This window comes from Vipera berus, assembly GCF_964194415.1.
Source record: "Vipera berus genome assembly, chromosome: 3".
Taxonomy (NCBI): domain Eukaryota; kingdom Metazoa; phylum Chordata; class Lepidosauria; order Squamata; family Viperidae; genus Vipera; species Vipera berus.
In genome coordinates, this window is record NC_138204.1 from 81,661,032 (window position 1) to 81,681,000 (window position 19,969).

At 39.0% G+C, this 19,969-nt stretch overlaps 1 protein-coding gene across 2 annotated transcripts in view; it reads right to left on the minus strand.

Annotated features, from left to right (window-relative positions):
- Positions 1–19,969, minus strand: part of LOC308665192 (uncharacterized protein) — a 375,212-nt gene that overhangs the window by 67,842 nt on the left and 287,401 nt on the right. Inside the window, exon 5 of one of the 2 annotated variants that reach the window (XM_081322900.1) lies at positions 11,715–13,362. The exons of the other annotated variant lie outside the window; for it this stretch is intronic. Coding sequence (XP_081179026.1) covers positions 13,284–13,362 — 79 coding nt within the window. The 3' untranslated portion in view covers positions 11,715–13,283. Of the gene's footprint in view, positions 1–11,714; positions 13,363–19,969 lie in introns of those variants that run through there. 2 annotated transcript variants of the gene reach the window in all.

The window sequence follows — 19,969 nt, forward strand, 5'->3', positions numbered from 1 at the left end:
GGTTTATATGACCCTTATTTCTCAAAAATTTTTTGATGTAAATAAGCTGAAGAAAGATTTTCTGAATGGTACAATAAGGAAAAAGGGAAAGAAAAGATTTTAAAGACAAAAAAATTTGCAGAAAGCTTAACAAAGTTTAAAACAGATAAAGGACATAGTTCTTTTGAAAGATTTTTTTTTAAAAAAATTGGAATTAAAATAGACAAGTAAACAAGACAGTGGGACTTTTTTGTTTACTATTAAAGACTGCAGAAAATTGGTAGATTTTTAAAGATAAAGGTAATATGAGTCAGACTATGATTCTGACTGTAACTATGGAGATGTTGACTATGAAGCTTATTGTAACTACAAAGTGCCAGTTGAGATGAAGTATTAAGGGAACGAGAAGATAAAATAGAAAAAAGGGGGATGTTTGTCTTTTTAATTTACCCTGCTTCTGATACTTTCATTTTTGGGTTATAGTATCATAATGGCAACTACCAGAAAAGCAGCAAAAATAACAGAAGGGAAGAGAGGATTACTAGGGCAAGCAGTAGAGAGACGAATTACAAAATATTTACTTCAGGAAATGTTTGAAGAACTGGGTAGTATCTGAGCTGAATCATTTGATACTAAATTGACTAAATCACTTGATACTAAATTGACAGCTTTTGAAAAAAGAATGGATGGAAGCCTGGTAAATGGAGATGAAAGAATAACTTAAGAAGATGGATTTTTTTGTAAAACAAATGTCTAGAGATATAGAACAAATTAATGACAAAGTGGAAATTATGGCAAGTAACACAGAAGTTATTGACAGAGTTAGAAAGAATTCTAGATAATCTGTTGGAATCGAGACAGAAGGAATTTTGTTTGAAATTTGGAGGATTCTGGTGAAGATATTAGAGAAAAGTTTATAAAACCTTTAGCAAATATTGTGGATATATGTGCTGATTCCATGTGGTTGTAGTAATCAATTGATGGTTTCTGAGATGTTCTTGATGGAATTCTTTTTAGGGTTTGTGTTGGTTGTGCTGTATTGGGTTGAGTAGTCAGGGACATTTTGATAAAGTTGTGTGGATATCCATTGGATATCTATTTCTCCTTTCTGCTGTTCTGGGTTGCTGCAGTGTGCTGCAGTGTGTGTTCCTCTACTACAACCACATGGAATCAGCATGACACACAAGCCAACTAAAGCCCTTCAAAACATCCTAAGCAGACCAAAAGACCCAACAACCCCAGAAGAAGAAACAGGAATAATCTACAACATAAAATGTAAGGACTGCAACAACCACTATGTAGGACAAACAGGCAAAAGATTTGAGGAACTCATTCACCAACACCAACTAGCAGTCAGAAGAATGATGAAAATCCTTTAATTTTAGAACATATAGACAGATATAAGCATAGTTTCAACTGAGAAAATATGACCATCCTAGACCAAGTCTAGTCCAAAAATGCTAGGGAATTTCTAGAAGCCTGATACTCTGACAAATTAGCCATCAATAGAGATATAGACATTAACAACATCTATAGACTATGCAAAAGAGACTATCACCTAGCCCAAAAAGGAACAAAAAGACCTAAGCACCTTTCCATCAGTAATCGTCACCCAGATCAGCGTAGACTAACTCCAAGGTCAACATCAGACCAACAGTCAAGTAAACAATACCCCAATCAAGAAACTGCCAAAGAAGCCAGCAGCAATTAGCCCAATCAAAGAATCTCTAAGACCACCCCCACCAACACTGACAGGCAAGCCACTATAAAGCTGACAGCAAACAACACTCCTTACTAGCACTGATGATGTTACCTAGTTTGGGTAATGAAAGGTCTGCAACAAACAAGCAAATTCAGAGACCATCTCAGGGTTAAGTTCATTTAAAAATGACTTTTTTAAAAATATTATCTTTGGAAGGAAGAGATTTGAGGATGTTTTATACCTAATCTTAGATAAGTAAAGATTTTGTAGTATGAGAACCATGTGTCTGCCTATAACTGATATACTCTCTTCTGACTCTCTTCATTCTTCATTACGCCCTTTGTTTAAAAAATATTAATAATCTGTATTTAAGATTAACTTTTAAGGCTATTATTTTAACTGTAATTAAAATTTTACTGCAGTTGTTTTTGATTACTTTATTGTGGCTGGCAAATCCTGTCCTTAGTAAATATTCTTTGCAAATGGGCATCCTTAGTCCAGAAGTATTATTTTTATTTCCATTAGGAATTCCAATAGAATGCCCCTGCTTCACAGGCATCAAATGTTCCCTACAAATTTTGGGCAAAAAAAATATGGGTGATTAAGATTGAATCACCTTGCATGCTAAATATTTATAAAAGTTAATACTGAATTCAGGTACAGTTATTTCAAATAATAGCAAAAACAAGAGCTGTGTTTTTTCACAATAATACAATTGCTGAATTTGTAAAGATCCATCCATTTTCCAAATCTAACTTTTCCAGACATAGTTTGTGTTCTTCTGGAAGCGTTTTGGTCTTGTTTTGATGTGGTCAGGAGGTAAAATGAAATACTTCAGAGTTCTTTAGAATGGAGCTTTTCATACAGATGTCCTTGCCACACCCCTGGCTCCAACAAGATACAAGCCATTGAGTTCACAGGTGGCTGTTTTATTTCCAGAATGCTCTGGCATGCGGGATTCCAATGAACAGCAAACAAAGTCAGCCCTGGGAGCAACTGCCTCCCAGAGCTCTAAATAGGTGCCTTCAGGCTGGCCCCACCCCCACCCACCTAGCCAGTATCCAGTGTGCACGCCAGTAGGGCAGCAAAGCAAGGAAACAAGGCAGGTTTTCAGCATTCATCTCCCCACCGCTTCTCTGTGCCGCTCAGCTGTTCAGTGGGATGGCCTCGTAGCCGCGCTCCGCAGGGTCCCCCTTCCAGCAGACAGGTATGGGGGAGGGAAAGAGCTGTCACTGCTGGTCCTATCCACTGCCTTCTGACGCCTCCATCTGGTGGTCTTGTCCCGTCCTCCCCTCTCCCATTAGTGGCAAGCCCACAGGGGCTTGACAACAACACCTTTGTTTCTTTTCTATCTAATTCTTCCACTTAAAACATTTTGTTAAAGAGTTTATATAATTGTTCCAATTCACTTGTTGTACAAATGTGGTCTTGGGTGATGTGGGGTTGGAATTAAATCAAGTTCCAGTCTTCTATTTAGTAAAACATAATACAGAAATTTATTTAGAATCTGGAACATTGTAAAATATAGAACTGAGAGATTTTTGAGAGGTGATTCCACTTCAGCATTCAGATAAAGTAAATATACTTAACTTTTAATAACTCTTCATAGACTAAGTGAACTCTGCTATTATTGAGGTGTAGTGGACTGACCGAAAGGCTTTGCAGGAGCCTGGCTGGCAAGAGGGGAAGTGGAAAGCTTGGACAGCTGCTGCCGGTTTGGGCACAGCAGGTGTAGACTGGGGGAAGGTAAGAAAAGGAGAAGGAGAAAGGGAGTGGGGGTGGTTGTTGTTTCTGTTGGGGAGAGACCAGGTGAAGCCGAAGAGAATTGTAGTTTTAGGTAATTCCTTTCCTTTGAAGTAGTGGGAAGGAGAGGAAGGGGGGGTTATTGCTTTCTTTTGCAAGGGGATATCCCAAGCAAGGGGAAGAGAGAGAGTGAAGAAGTTGCCTGGGGTGCTGAACCAGGTTTTAACTAGAAAGGAAAGGGGGTGGGATTTGGCATAGAGAGAGACCTAGGATGACAGGTCCTGACAGAAGAGGAGGCGAGCCACTGCCGCTTCGGAGACCAGTGGCCACCTGTGCATGCTTGTAAACATTGTAGGCAGTTGACCTGGCAGAGCAAGCTGTGACTGTGGGGAGTTGATTATCTCTGCTTGTGGTTTCTGCTGCTGCTTGAAGCCAAGGAGTTCTTTCCACACACACACCTCTTGTTTTCTCAAACGGCTGCTACGGACTATTGACTATTAATGCTACGACTGCCTGAGGCTGTTAAATACTGTTACGCACTGACCGCCATGGTTAGAGGTCAGTCACCTTTGTTACTGCAAATCCCCCTCTGATGACGAGAACTTGCCAACTCTTCACTCCATGTGAGCTCCTGCTGAAACTGGACATTCTGTCAATTCCTTGAGATCACAGCTATTGAGCGGGACTAAAGGGGGAGGAGGTTCATGGTTCCGATGAATAAGACAAATCAAACAACTAGCAGGCATATTATTTATCTAAAAAATCTTAGTAATGAGTAAACATCCGCACTCATGGAGGGATGCCAGAATCTGAAATCTCCTCCCCCAAACCCATTGAAACACACACACAATCTCCGCCCTTATCTACACGTCATAAATCACATTATCCAATTAGTTTCACATATGAGGTCTCTCCTCCCATTCTGTACACAGGCTTCTTATCTTCTCAAAATAGATGTTAGAAAAATTCCCTCCCTTCCAGATTCAAAGTGAAGCAGTTTAAACAAAAGGCTGTCTCTTACATTGCCAGTGCAAAAACATGTCAATGTTTGCAGCATTGACATCCGCCCCCCCTTACAAAAAGAACAGATCCCATAATGTAAACAAACACAAGTTAGGAGCTGACTTTTGGTTTGTTGGGGTGTTTCTCATAAAACGTTTTGATAAGTCTGTCAGCTTTCACATCACTAGATTTTACCCAAATGGCTTCAGACAATGGGTATCCCTTCCATTGTACTAGGTACTGCAATTTTCTCTTAAAGATTCTAGAGTCAAGGATACGTTTCACTTCATAATGGGTCTGACCTGCTACTATGAGGGGTCCAGGAGCTTTCTTAGGGGGAGGTCTTAAAGTGGAGGCTCAAAAAGGTTTCAGTAAGCTACAATGGAACACGGGGTGAATTTTTCCAAAAGGTCTGGGGAGTTTCAATTTTATTGTGACCAGGTTGATGATTTTCACAATGGGGAAAGGCCCCAAGAATTTCGGTCCCAATTTGTTATTGGGTAGTTTAAGGCGTAAATATTTGGTTGACAAATAGACCTTTTCCCCAACTTGGAATGTTCTTTGGGGAGCTCTCTTTTTGTCAGCTTGCTTTTTGTAGGTCTCAAAAGTCTTTTTTAAGGCCACCTTTGTATTTTTCCAAACTTCTTCCCAAACCCTTACCCAATGATCAAGAGTCTGGGAAGCGGAGGGTAATTGAGGGTATTCCGGTATGGGGTTGATTCTTTCCCTGTGGCTACACAGAAAAGAGGGTAGCCTTTCTGTGTATTATTAGAATTATTGTAAGCCACCTCTGCGAAAGGGAGGAGGTCGGTCCAGTTTGTTTGTTGGTAAGAAACATAGCATCTAAGGTATTGTTCCATCATTTGGATACTTCTCTCTCTAGGCTGGATGCAATCACATCGACCATAGCACCTGAGATGGGCCCAGCTATTCAAATGAGAGTGTACGTGGTTGAGGAAGAAAATCAGTTTCTCTGAGTCCCCATCAAAGGTTGCTCTGAAGGCTGGGTTCATCATTGGTTGCTGGGGCCCCCATTGCTGCTGGCCCCACCCTGGTTGTTGGTTAAATGGTTGCTGGTGGCCCCACTGCTGTTGTTATGTCTCCAGTTGCTGCTGGCCCCAGATTTAATGGCCACCAGGGCCCCCACTGCTGCTGGCCCCACTGGTCCTGCTGTACGTTCAGGGGTTGCACGTTTGGGTCCTGCTGCTGCCACGCTTGCTGTTGTCCTCCCACCAGCTCCTGATCTCCAGGCTTCTGCACCACCCCCAGCTGTTGCAAGGCTTCTATTAGCTGGGGCAAGTTCAGAGGTTGTTGGCCTTTTACTTGTGGGGGCTTCCCAACCTCCCATTGCTGCAAAGGCCCCAGGCTGGGGTCCTCTGTCTCTATGGGTCTGGAGGGCTTGGTAGGGGACTCCTGGGTCTGGCAGGCAGTCTGATCTGCAGACAGGATTTTCCACTCACCCAGATTCTCAATGGCTGAAGGGCTGACACCTCCTCCCCATTCTGCTTCTGGGGCCTTTTGCTGCATGTATTCTCTACTGGAGTGGTTCCAGCTTGACGATGAGATAAGCCCAGTTATCTGCTGAAGTTTGGAGATCAGTTCAAAGTCATCTTCCCACAGAAAACTATTTATTATTTCCTCTTCAGAAGTTTCGACAGCAATCAGGCCTTCTCTTTCCATCTTGAAGATTCTTCCCTGAATCTTTGCCAGCTTATCTCTCCTACCAGAGACAGCGGCGGGGGTTCAGGACCCCCCTTTGAAAGAAAGGAGATTCTGGCATGATGTCGTGGTTCCGATGAATAAGACAAATCAAACAAATAGCAGGCATATTATTTATCTAAAAAAAATCTTAGTAATGAAACGAAACATCGGCACTCATGGAGGGATGCCAGAATCTGAAATCTCCTTCCCTCAAACCCATTGTAACACACACACAATCCCCGCCCTTATCTACACGTCATAAATCACATTATCCAATTAGTTTCACATATGAGGTCTCTCCTCCCATTCTGTATGCGGGCTTCTTATCTTCTCAAAATAGATGTTAGAAAAATTCCCTCCCATCCAGATTCAAAGTGAAGCAGTTTAAACAAAAGGCTGTCTCTTACATTGTCAGTGCAAAAACATGTCAATGTTTGCAGCATTGACAGGAGGGTTAGGAGGGTCTGTGCTTTGGCGGCCTCCGAGGTGGTAACGCTATAGAAGTATTTATATTATTTGAGCTCTCTTCTGAGGTTTTACCATACTTTTAATTTTTTTTTCATAGCAACACTAGGTAGAGAAGTCAGGAAACATGACCAAATGAACTAAATCTCCTTTATTGTAAAGCTGCAATAACAGAATCTTGCAAATCCTAAAGTACACATCTCCCACTGTCTCATTTATAGTCTGAGAGTCCTTTCTGAGGTAAAGTCCACCCATTATGCAGCTGTGGGCTACACCATCTCTTATGGACAGTTATCTGGGCCAGGGCTTTTCAACCTTTTTAGATTGTACTACTTTTAGGGCATGACACTATTCGAGTACCACCAGTGGCTTAGCAATGTGTCAAAAACTTGATGACAAAAAAAGGGACAAAAGTGATAAAGTACACCCACTTACCACACTTTTAATGGGAAACTTGTGCCTGTTTCTCTGACATTAATCTTTGCACTTGTGGCTGGAGAGTGCTTAATGATAGAATTAAGTCAGATTCCAGCTGAAGACAATTCCTTTCCTTAAGTTTTTATACACGACAATGAGGAAAATGCCTTCCCGCACATGTATGTGGAACAAAATGGAAGTAACATTATGATAGCTTCCCCCCCCCCACTTCCAGGTACAGTTTTGCAACTTGGCTCCAGAACTTGGTCACTGACTCTTAAAGTGGAGCAGTGGGCTGATGCCTCCTTAAGTAACACCAGCTGCCTGCAATTAGTGCAGGTTCGCATCCCACCAGGCTCAAGGTTGACTCAGCCTTCCATCCTTCCGAGGTAGGTAAAATGAGGACCCAGATTGTTGGGGGCAATTAAGCTGACTTTGTAATAATGCTGCTTGGGGGTGTGTGTGTGAAAGCCCTAACAAGCAGGCATATACATAGAATGAAGGCTACTGCTAAGCTTGTAAGCCGCCCTGAGTCTTCGGAGAAGGGCGGGATATAAATGGAATTAAAATAAATAAATAAATAAATAAATAAATAAATAAATAAATAAATAAATAAATAAATAAAGTGTTTCTTAATACTATTACATATAGTGTACACTGCCAACCTTCTCACAGGAAACCTGCCTTCCTCAATCCCACAACCCCTTTCAGACTGATTGATTTTCTAAACATTTCTTTTGTCTTTCTTCCACTAAGGGTTTCCCATCAGGGAAGGGGGTCAAATCTGTCAAGATGATGGCCACAAGCATATGCTCAATCTCCATTACCTTTTTACATGAGTTGTGAAGCACGTAACAAGGATCAGAATGGGAAAACTCACCGCAGACAACCTGCTGCAGACAACTCAACAGGGCCAACTTGCCACAGGACAACTCACCACGGGACAATTTAACAATTCAATTTAATTATTTAAAATATTTTAATTATTGTCATTCACATTTTATTCTGTCCCTCCTTTTCCATCCTTTCTGTAATGATTCTATTCTACCATTGCTTTGATATTAGTGTAATTCTCCTCCTGCTGCGAGTTGTCCCATGACAAGTTGGCCATGGTGAGTTATCCCACAGCAAGTTGGCTGTGGTGAGTTGGCCGTGGCAAGTTGGCCGTTGCATGTTGGCTGTGGCAAATTATCATAGACCCAACAAGGATATATGGCTTTTATCTCATGGCTATGGTCACCATCTTGACTTCTTTGACTCCTCTGAATAAACTCCTGTTCCCCACTGTAACTGTTGGGGATATTAGGTGCCAAGATACCACATATAAGATAGTTAATTTCAAAATTATTGGGGTTTTTTGGGCTGAACTCATCCACCAAATGCTTTTGACCCTCAGAGAGATTTTACAAGTGCTAAAGTCCAGATAAGATTTCTTAAACTACACATGAATGCTATTTCTAATCATTTTTCAGAAGAAAATAACCATGTTCAAATGAGAGAAAGAAAAGACATGAGTCGCAGAATAGTTTAATAACTGCTTTTGCCACAAAATACACACCTTTTTCATAGCTTAGATGGTACAAGGAAATATGTTTTCAGAAAAAAAACTATGTGCCTTCTTATTTTTCAGATCCTCTAACTCAAAATTTTAAAACAAGTAATGTATGAAAAGTAAGGTACTTGTTATTTTTCCAACTGTAGAAAAGCGTTTGTATAATATGTTCTGGATGTGTTACTCATGGTGAAAAAATAAACAGTAGTTTTGCTTTCTGAATGCTATTGAAGGGTATATTGTAAAACTGCCCTTGAAGACACTTGAATCAACTTCTAAAGTTGATTTACATTTAATCACAACTTTTTTGAGGGTAAGAGCGTTTCTTGAATTAATCTGTGGTCTTAATTCTTTCTCCATAGTCTGCACTTTCTCTTATGAAGGATTTGAGCAACCTTAAGAGACACACTTCTTGGGTTTTCTCTTATTGCCTCCTCCTCCTCCTCCTCCTCCTCCTCCTCCTCCTCCTCCTCCTCCATCTTTCTGCTGTCACTTATTTGCAACACAAGTTACAAACAATTTCAATTTGCATTAAGGCTCAAAAGAAAAGACAACTAGCTAAATAGACTTTGGTCACAAAAAAATATTTGGGAATTGTAATGTTAAAATGAAAATCAACCTAGTCTTTCCATATACAGGAATCCTATGGTTCACTGCCAAAGATATAACTAAAAGATTTTGCTATGGCAGTACATATTATTGTTGATGATAATAATATAATTATTCCATCTATTTTTACTTTTCTACAGGAACTTAGATCACAAAATATGTATCTTTCTAGATTAAGATGAGATTAATGAGCCATATGGGGATTTGTTTAGTTCAACTAGTTCAATACTTTTGTTACAGTATCTTATTAACTCTAAATAAGAAAAATAGATGACTGTATCTTTTTACCTAAGCATGTTTACTTTTTTCATATTTCTTGATGGGGTTTTAACAACTAAGGGCACCTAAAATATGAGTCTCCTGAACGTATGTTTCAGGGAATATGGTCTCCTTTTTTCCCTAATATCCATTTTTTTTGGCCAGATAAGACCATTTCTTTGAACTGTAGTGAAGTCTAGTTCTTAGAGAACTTGTAATCAATAGCACCTTTAAGAAATGTCATCGTCTTTTTGTATTTCAACAATCCGCTCGTTTCACAAGCTAGTATTTTCTTTCAAACTTAATCATGGCCCAACTAATTCCAACCTATTGACCTGGAATTATATCTCTATAGGACTTTTTTTAATGAGTGGGGATGGGAGGTGGGGATGGAGAATTGAGATGCCCATATATACATTACGTGAATGGGAGAGGAAAAGCATAAAGTTGTCTACTTGTGTTGAAGTCTTGGAAATTAAGTAATGAAGTTTTGATCAAAATTTTGCTTTCTTTGTAAAGTTGGGTGTGGTTTAAATTATGAAATGATAAGTGTATGTCCTCTTGATATGGGAGATATTTAAGTAATCATTCTATATCTAGTAACTTATTCCAGTGTATTTTGTAAGAAGGCTTCATTTACAATATGGACAGAAATATTTATTAAAGTAATTAGCATTTAAACTGTTTATGATTATCCCAACAATTGCTCAGAGCGTAAATCCCTGTATAAGCTTAATTCCTCTCCAAATGAATGTTGGCAGTGACAATAACTGCCTGACACACCCAGAACATTATTACTCAATTGCACATATCCTGTTGTAACTAATTATATAATAATTAGTTTTCAAGAACACATTAAGTTTTTCTCTGGCATGCTCTTACCGTTCCCCACCTAGTTGCAAAAATAATAATAAAAAAATACAGCTAATCAAGTATATAGTGTTTGCTGGTGCCAAGTCTACCTTCAGGTTTAATATATTTTAATAAAACATTATTGCATACTCTCCATATATTTAAATAGATTGCTGGCATGATCTTTTTTCTAGTTTTATGTCTATAAAACCTACTCACTGCACATTATTAAAACTGATCTAGAAAGAAAACTTAATAGCTGCATCATTTCAAATACAATGCTAGAGATCAAAATCTGATTTTCTCAGAGTGGCTGAACCTAGGGGTGGAGTCAAGAGAGGAATTAACTTGGAGTCGTTATGTTCCCACAAATGATCTAAGTCCAATCCCTCTTGAATTCTGTTAACTCTTATCTAGTGCCAATTTAGTGCTGTTTGGTGACTAAATTCTTGTGTATAGGCATAGGCAATAAATCAGCTTAACTGGAACTTACTGTGTGGTTCTGATTCTTCCCACTCAACAGATTTGTGAGTTCTAGTTTCCAATCATCCAATTGAAACTCTGTCCAAAATTTTAGTACAAAAGTTTTGAAAACATGAACCCGTATGTAAGTCTGGTTATTTTTTGCCCTTTAGTGGCATTTCTACTGCACTCCTATAGCAATAGTGAAGCCCTAGGGAAAATACTGTGCCATGAATAGAGTACAGTATATGCTATACTTTAAGATGAGCAATTTGAGTGGAAAAGTCATATAGTATGAAAATGTTCTGGACTTCTCATCTTTTGTGAATATGTATAGATTGCCTATCCTACCATTTTTAGCTGCCAAAATCTGCGATAGACAAGAAGGTACTAACTTACACAACCAATCTGTTATTACTTCTTTTTTTAAAATGTGCATTTGTAGAGACTGTTGAATAAGGATAGGAATTTTGCCTAATTGAACATATAACTATAAGCCTCTTGAAGTGTCCCTTTGAGAGACAAAAATCAAAGCAATGGAATGGAAGTAATTCATAAGATTATATCAAAGGGAGCAATATGAATACATTTTACTATGAGCTTGTTTTCAAAAGACTGTCCACATGACAGAGTCACTAATTTGAGTCCCTTATATAGCCCTTTCATTACAAAAGCTAAAATTCTTTTTTTTAAAAGGTAAATTTGGTCAAAATAATACTGGAGTTATGATCCCCCCCAATCTTCTATTCAATTGTGTCCAATTCTCTGAGAATACCTGGATAAATCCCTGAAGTTTTCATGACACGATTTTCAGAAGTGCTTTGCCATTGACTCCTATATATGGCTGAAAAAAGTGACCTGCTCAAGGTCATGCAGCTGGATTTATGCCTAAGGCAGAACTAGAACTCACAGACTCTTAGTTTCTAGCCTAATGCCTTAACCACTACACCAAACTGGCTATCTATCTATCTATCTATCTATCTATCTATCTATCTATCTATCTATCTATCTATCTATCTATCTATCTATCTATCTATCTATCTATCTATCATTCAAATCAGAAGGTTTGAAATAAATACTCCAGTTGAACTAATCTGTGTTTTAAAATGCAGCAAAATTATCCTGCAGGAACCAAATAACTTAAGAGGGACAGAACAGTTTTCTCTTTTTAATCAAACTACTAAAGTTTGTGCTGTAGTTGTAGATCCTGCTTCCTAACCTGATGCCTTCTTTATATTAGATTTTCCTAGCCAGCATGACCTAGGAATGGAATTGTTATCTGGAGGGCAACATTTTGAGGAGAAAAAAAGATTTTGAATAGGGTCACTGTTTTAGTACAGACGCCCCAAGCAAAGGAGGTAGTAGGAAAGTGCAATACCACTCTTCACTTTGCTCTACCTACTTCATCTTCCAAGTCAGAAAAGACCAAATTCCTTTAATCTATTTTGACTTTAAAGAAAAACAAACAGGAAAAAAAATTGCACCTGGCTCGACAAAAGTAACTCGCTTGCTTGACGAGATTTCAAGCGGCTGGGATATTAAAACCCTGAAAAAGGGAGTTTATGCTGACAGACTATTAACTATAGCATCACTGCTCTAATAAATGGAATGGGCTGTCATAATCTCTAGTTCATAAATATGCAAATACAAGACAGAGGATTTGCTCCAAAGGATGTCTCTATAATTTTAACTGACCTTTACTGATACTAAATGAGCCTGTTGCTTCTGATTTCACGTTTTAAATACAAAGCATTGTCTATTTTGCTTCCAGGATGAGATCCTGTTTTTCCTGGAAAGTGTATCAGCATTTCTACTTTCTTCAATGGAAGCAAAGCAGAACTCAAATGTCAATGCAAGGTTAAAAGTCCCACTTGCTGAGCAAAAACCTTCTTGGCTGCAAGCAATTTTTGGGTTGATACACATCCATATTCACGCCAAAAATGTTTGCTGAATTAATTACTCTCTTCTCTCTCTTTTTTTTGAAGGGGAGATTTCAATTGCCTCTTTTCCATTCATGTGTCAAAGATCTCACTGACCTGCCAAAATTCAGTCAGTCACTCAGTGATAAACAGCCCATCAACACAATAATATCGACTCTGAATATTTTCCAGTTTCCTGCTTTGGGCCAAATGGAGGTAAATCCAATGACTTAATATTTAATAACCTAAATGTAATTTGCTTAGAGTCTTTCATTGCATAGAAGAGAATTGGATGGCTAGCAGGTTTTTTTTTAGATTCAATCCTCCTCCCTCCCCTTAATTATTTTAAGCTATTCATCTTGGTATCTGATCCACTGATGCTTCGCCAAATTGCCAGCAGGGGAAAGATCTGTCCAATCCTGAAGCTAAATGAGTCACTGAGAATCAATCTGTTTAGTTTCTCTTGCTACGGCAGGGTTCCGCTGTCCTGGTCTCATTCAGAAAGAGGGCTTCAGCGTTGGACATTGCCGCCTCCTGTTTCTCCATCCTGGCTCTGTTCATCACAGCTGTTCATGGATTCCAACTGGCTGGACACAAAACCACAGTTGCTCCGATGTCAATGCTATACCATTCTTGCTCTGATGGAAAATGAAGACATCCGAGCTTTCTCAAGGTTACTAGTGCAGTAGTTTATCAGGCATCTGAAGAAAAAATGAACAACATGGACAAATTGTTCAGCTTGTTTTTTCAGCTGCCCCCAAATTTTGTTCCCAAATCCCCAAACGTTCTCAACAAGGAAATAGCCACAGAGAAAGCGTGGTGAAGAATTTTCACCTTTCTCTCCATTACTTTATAAGCTCAAACTGTCAGATGCATTCATATGCTTAAAAGGAAAATAGTTCATATAATCCTGAAAGGGGAATGCAAAGGTTTTTGCACTGCCTGCTAAAAAAACGCTAAGAAGCCAGCATTTCATATTTCCTTTCTTTCTTCAGAGCCATGATTCAATTACATAAAACTATGTGCACTGCTCTTAAGAACTTCATGTAAGATTAAGATAACTGGTATTTTCATGGTAAATGATTAAATTAGCAGACACTGTTTTATCTTGAACTTTGCCACTGAGGCTGACATTTTTGCACAATTTACTCCCAGACGCTGGCAATCTAAACTGCTCTGCCTCTCTCATTTTTCAAAGCTTTTGAACAGCTAAAGAGCCCTTCTGACTCAGCCTGATTTGTAAGAGGGCAAGTCTTGACACGCTTTCATCCTGGCATAAGACACGGCAAAACAGAATATGGATGGTTTCTTTATTTCTGCTGAACTTGGATGGGGACATCATTTTAGTGCATAGCACTGGTTCCCTCTTTTGGGGATGTGTGTGTATACGTGGGTACGCTTTGATATTGTGGGAAGGCTTAATAGTTTTCAATGCTAAGAGTGACATTGATGGGAGCTACTGTCAAGGTCAATCTTTCTTCCCCAGTAAGGTCAAGAGGAATAGTGTGAAGCTAAGGACAGCATGCAACAGGACAGTAGATAAAGCGTTATAAGTACCAAGAAAGTCAAAGTAGAATAAATTTCAACCTGAGAAGAGGCAGAATAACAGAGTTTGAAGGGACCTTGGAGGTTTCCTAGTCCAAGCCCTTGCTCAGGCAGGAAACCCTATTGTTCAGGCAGCTGCAATCAAGTTTTGTATTGTTGTAAAGAGACTGTATGGCTATGACTGAAACTACAGAGGGGTTTGGGTACCAGATGATGACATTTACAGTATTGTGTGTGTGTGTGTGTGTGTGTGTGTGTGTGTGTGTGGGATTCTGGGAAAAGCACAGGACTTGTAGAGGTGGATCTGGAACTAATGATGTAACCCAATCAAAATCAAAATGAGTTTGATGGTGCCAGTATCAAAAGAGGAGGAATGTGCCGCTGTTTACAAAGATGATCCAAGAAGTACAGATTTGAATTAAGAAGGATGTAATTCTGTTTCTGTTAGAATCAGTGGATATTCAATGAGTATCTATGTTATTGAAGTTAATGAAGCCGATATAGATACAGGGAGGGAAGATCCTGAGGAATTCTGTAACAAATTGCAAGAAGTGCTAAATGAAACATCAAAAAAAAAAACAATGTAGCCCTCGTTATGGTAATTGGAATAAGAAAAATTAGAGAAATGGAGGAGCGTATAATTACAAGAATACTTGGATTTGATAAATGCAATAATTTAGGACAGAGGCCAATAAGCATTTTGTGAATACAATTCTTTGTTCATTGCCAACATCTGCTTCAAGTGACAGAAATGCTAACTCCTCACTTATATATCACAGGATAGAAAACCAGAATCATGTGGACTATCTGTTAGGAAATAGAAATACAGGAAACAGAAAATGTGAAAAGGAAATCCAGCCAGCTGTGACAGTTTCAGGGGCAGATTGTGGAACAGACCATGAATTATTGGTGTCAAACATACAGGTTAAATTTAGAAAATTAAAGAAGGTAGGGCTGCCAGTAAAAATTGAGACGGAGAACATTACAGTCAGACAACAAGAATGATATACTGAATACATTATGCACTTAGCTTAAGGAATAAGGAACTTGAGAAGTTACCATAAAGGTATTATAGTACAATATTTCTGGAGTTAAGAGGATGTCACTAAATTTAAAATGCAAAATTATACATCCTTGGGGCTTGCCCTTTTTCTTAGGTAGGGACAATAGTGTTGGGTTGGTTGGTCATTCATTCATTCATTCATTCATTCATTCATTCATTCATTCATTCATTGTCCACCATTATTATTTTTATAACTAAGTTAAGGTGGCAAACATATCCAACAAACTTCCTTTCTCTTATTTTCCCCACAACAACAACTCTGTGAGTCGGGCTGAGAGAGAATGACTGGCCCAAAGTCACCTAGCCGGCTTCCACAACTCAGTTTTCTGCTTTCCAGCCTGGTGCCTTAATCACTAAACCAAACTGGCTCTCTGGTTATTACTTTTGAAAAGGCTTTATGGGGAGCTCCACCATGTATCAAGCAATACCTTGCCAGGTTTTATTCAAGCCACGAACAGAGACCTTGTTGCAAGTCCTCTTCTTTGCACAGGTATTGTCCAGATGATAGGCTTTCTTAGCGATAGCCCCCAGTAACAGAGCACTTCCCATTGGATGGCCCTGGTCTTGCTAGCATTTTTCTTTTTACACAAGCGGAAGCGGTTTAACTTGGTCCTTAGATTAGATCAGTTTTAAGAGTATTAGATAAACGGGAAAGATCCAATTTCAGTATGTCTCATTGTCAGAAAGTATTAAGACTGCATTGTTATTTGTTAAAAAATTCTTCCACTGAGTTGAACTAATAAGCTAATGTTCCTCTATTGACTGATACAAAGTAAAAAAAAGACATTCACCTTGCTTTCCAACCAAAAGCCTATAAGTTAATTTTAGACCTATGAGAGAAAACATACTTTGCCACCATGAAAGTGGGAGCACTACCAAAAAATTACAGTATTTCTTCCACACTGAGGTAAATGAAGAATCTCCTTTCTGTCTCTTTTAACCTTCCAAGATACCAGGTTAAAAATGAAGTTTGGTCGTCCCACAGTTATGATCCAGTAGCCCTCTCATGAAACTAGAAATATGAGATAAGAAGGACGATCATTCTCAATATTTTACTTCTATTTTCTTTTAAACTTATATCAGTTTTTCCCCGATAATCTTTTAACACGAATGATGCTTCTTGTTTCTTTTCTTGTTTTTTATCCGCTCTTCATTGCCTTTCCCTTTTATAGACCTTAGACCAGTGTCCCCAACTCCTGGTCCATGGTACCGGTCCATGGCCTGTTGGGAACCGGGCTGGACAAGCAGCAGCCGGCATGCAAAGCTCCATTTGTGAAAGCAGTGACACACATGGGGAAACCATGCCGCATACGCCACTGCCAATCTGCAGACCTGGAAAGGTTGGGGACTATATACCTGACAACATGCATTATCTTGCTTTTAGTGGCTTATAAGTCACTTGGGGAATCTTTTCAGCCAAAGAGTACTTTATTTGAGTCTCACATCATCCCATTTTTCTAGGTGCTCAAAGCAGCTTAAATGGGAATCTCCTTTCATTTATCCCTGCAAAACCAAACAATGGAATAGGCTGGGCTGGAAGAAAAGGACTGATCCAAAGACATAAAGCCAGTTTCTGTGGCCAAAGTTACATTTGAACCTAGATCTCCTCCATCCTAGTCCAACCCCATAACTATTATACTACATTTCACTCATATAAATGCTTTAAGTAAATCAGTTTTTATAATTTTGTCGGGAAATCTATTCTACAGTTCTGGAAAGTGATCACTCTTCCTATAATGTGCCAGAAGATTCAATCATGAGAAGACCAGCTAGTAAATACCTGCAGATATGTGTTATTCCCAGCAACAATTTTCATGGGTCCAGGCCCAGACAATGTCTGACCTAAGAAGAGTTAATGAAGTTAGGAATGGAGCTCTAAACATGGAATATACTGAATCTACTGAGGCATTGATGCTATATCCTGAAATATCTCCTTGGAAAATATATTTAATATATACGATCAGACTCACCCTCTAGAAGAGGGAAAATGGCAGAAAGTCAAAGTAGGAGGAACAACTGGGATTATTAGCACCTATAGGTTCTGTCAGCAGGGCAAAGTGAGGAGAATGTGTTGCACATTCCAGACTTCATTCTCTGTGATGGTTGATCAGGTTATGCTCTATATATTCTTTTCTGTTCAATTATAGTACATAGAAAAAGGCTAATAGCAGATGAAACAAAATTGCTCAGTTTCAAAAGAAGGACATTGCAGGATAGGCTGACTCTTGATATTCTACAAGTATTTCAGCAGTCTGAGTTGTGTATTATTATAATAAATCAAGCATGGCAGATGATATCATGTGGGCTTACCTTTCAGCTACTTGGTACATCACTTGAGCACTCGATTTGTCATCACCAAAACAATTATGTACCTCCATATTACTAACGTAGTATATGAAAATATACTTGGCTAGCTCACACCATATGGGTCTTACTTATGTCAGCATCCTTCCTTAATAGAGGAGGTGAATGTTGGCAAGAGATAATAAAATGGGGTCACAAGAAAGTCCAACTTTCATAAGCTACATTGACAAGCAGGATGGACAGATTATGCAACCGCCAAGATAACGCATAGAACAAAATGGATTCTGTTACAATTCTGCTTTCTCCACTCATCACCTAAACAGACTATGAAATATTTCCAGCTTTAATATATTTTGCATGGTAATTTTGAGGTATTTAATCACTACAAGGTAATGACAGGTAGAGTAACCTGCCTAACGTGCCTTGAGCTGAGCTCCTGTAATGGTATGAGGGAATGGCTATGGGACGCACTGCAAAGAGACTCAGCCAAGGGAATAGCCAGATAAAAGCAACTTAGCTCACAGCAGTAATGTGGGCAGTGTAAGTGGCTCAGAAAAGACCCTTTCTAGTGGTGGGTGGTGATGGTGGGGAAAGAAATGTTCTTTCAAACTTGCAAGATTGATATGAGTCTTGCAAAGTAGACCAGATAGGAAACATGGCCAGATGAGCTAATTCTGCTTTATTGTAAGGTTACATTAACCAAGTTTGGCAAGTCTAAAAGTATATTTCTCTCCCTGTCTCCTTTACTTGCCTTGTCCACATTCCTGCTGTGGGCTAAGTTGCCCTTTATCTGACTATTATCTTGGTTGCTTCTCTATATCCCATCTCCCAAGGACACTGCAACACATCTTTATGGCTGCCTTGTTACCATCTCTACAAAATGAATAGCTTATAGTTATGGACATTTCAAAATTCACAAAGCTAAAATATTTCTGTCTTTGTTAATCATGACCTAGTGTGATGGATGCAGTGTGTGTGGAAATCAAATAACCTGATTCGTCCTTTTGATTAAAGTTAAATTTATTAGCAATTAAGGCTAGGGTTGAAAACAGAAATGAGCCGAACTTCCAATTCTACCATCCAAAATTATATAGTGAGTGACTGCATTATTTGTGGACAGTTAATGTCTACTAAGAAGTTGACAGTATTAATATAACTGCAATGCAATTAAAACAACCCTCCAAGTTTGCAATGCTAAGATTATTTCTGCTCTAATTGAATCACAGCTCTTTAGCAAAAATGAGAATAAAATTAAAATGTTGGAGTCTCTTCTGCCTCAACTGCTTTCAGCACTTTCCTTCTCCTGCCCTCCCTCTTGGTGAATATTGCTTTGAGGCAGTGGAGGGATTCAAATATGTGAACAACCAGTTCTCTGTGTGGATGCCGCTTCCGGAAGTCCATTCTGGGCCTGGGCAACCAAAAATTAGCTACCAGTTCTGCCAAAGTGGTGCAAACTGGCAGAATCCCACCACTGCTTTGAGGCCATCCTTGGCCATCCTAGTGAAGAGGAGAAGGTAGAGTGTCTTTGGTTAAACACCTAGCAGGTCATGAAAGCTTTCATTCTGTAAGCAGCAGGATGAGAGATCTCCATATTAGAAAGACACAGCATTTATACCAGCCAAGAACTTCCTTGGCACACATATTCTGACATTTCTGAAGCATACAGAACAAGGAAAGGCGCAAATATACCTTCAAAATGAGTGATTCTTAACTCAGAACTAACCTAATAGCATCAGTTTTGAAGGCAACAATGATCTTTCCTAAGTTGCTTTTGAATGATCTTTGGGAATTATGAGAGCAAATGCTTTGCTTTTCAGTAATGTAAGGAAGGAATTTGTTTTATAATTCAGGAACCAGCTATTCCTTTACCGTCCAAACTCTGCTTCCATCTATAGGATTATTTCAAGTGGTCCAGGAGTAAATGAAGCCTCCTATGGTGCATTGCTAGCTTTAGAAAAGCCAAACCTGAATGTTGCACAAGCAAGACTGTCCTGTCTTTTTTTTTGCCTATTCAATCTCATTGAATAAGATGAAAGAACATTTGCTTTAACATTTCTTTAAAAGAAATGAAAATTTGGATGAAGTATTTTGGGTGGAGGAGCATCTCTTTGCCCTTAGCATGAAGCAAGATATATCCATGAAATATCCTACCTTTTGGCTATACAGTATATCCCTCAACTGTATGGCAGCTTTCCTGGTCTCCCCAACTTCCACTAAATCCTTGGGGAAGACATCACAATGGAATTACCCTCAGCAGGCTTTTATGGACTGTGTAAAAAAGGCAGATGGGAAAGCTCAGATTGATGGAAACAAGAAAGTGCAAATACCACCATGAGAATTTTGAAAAGAATTCTCAAGCATTCTGAGAATAATGTAGTAAAAACAGACATCTGTTC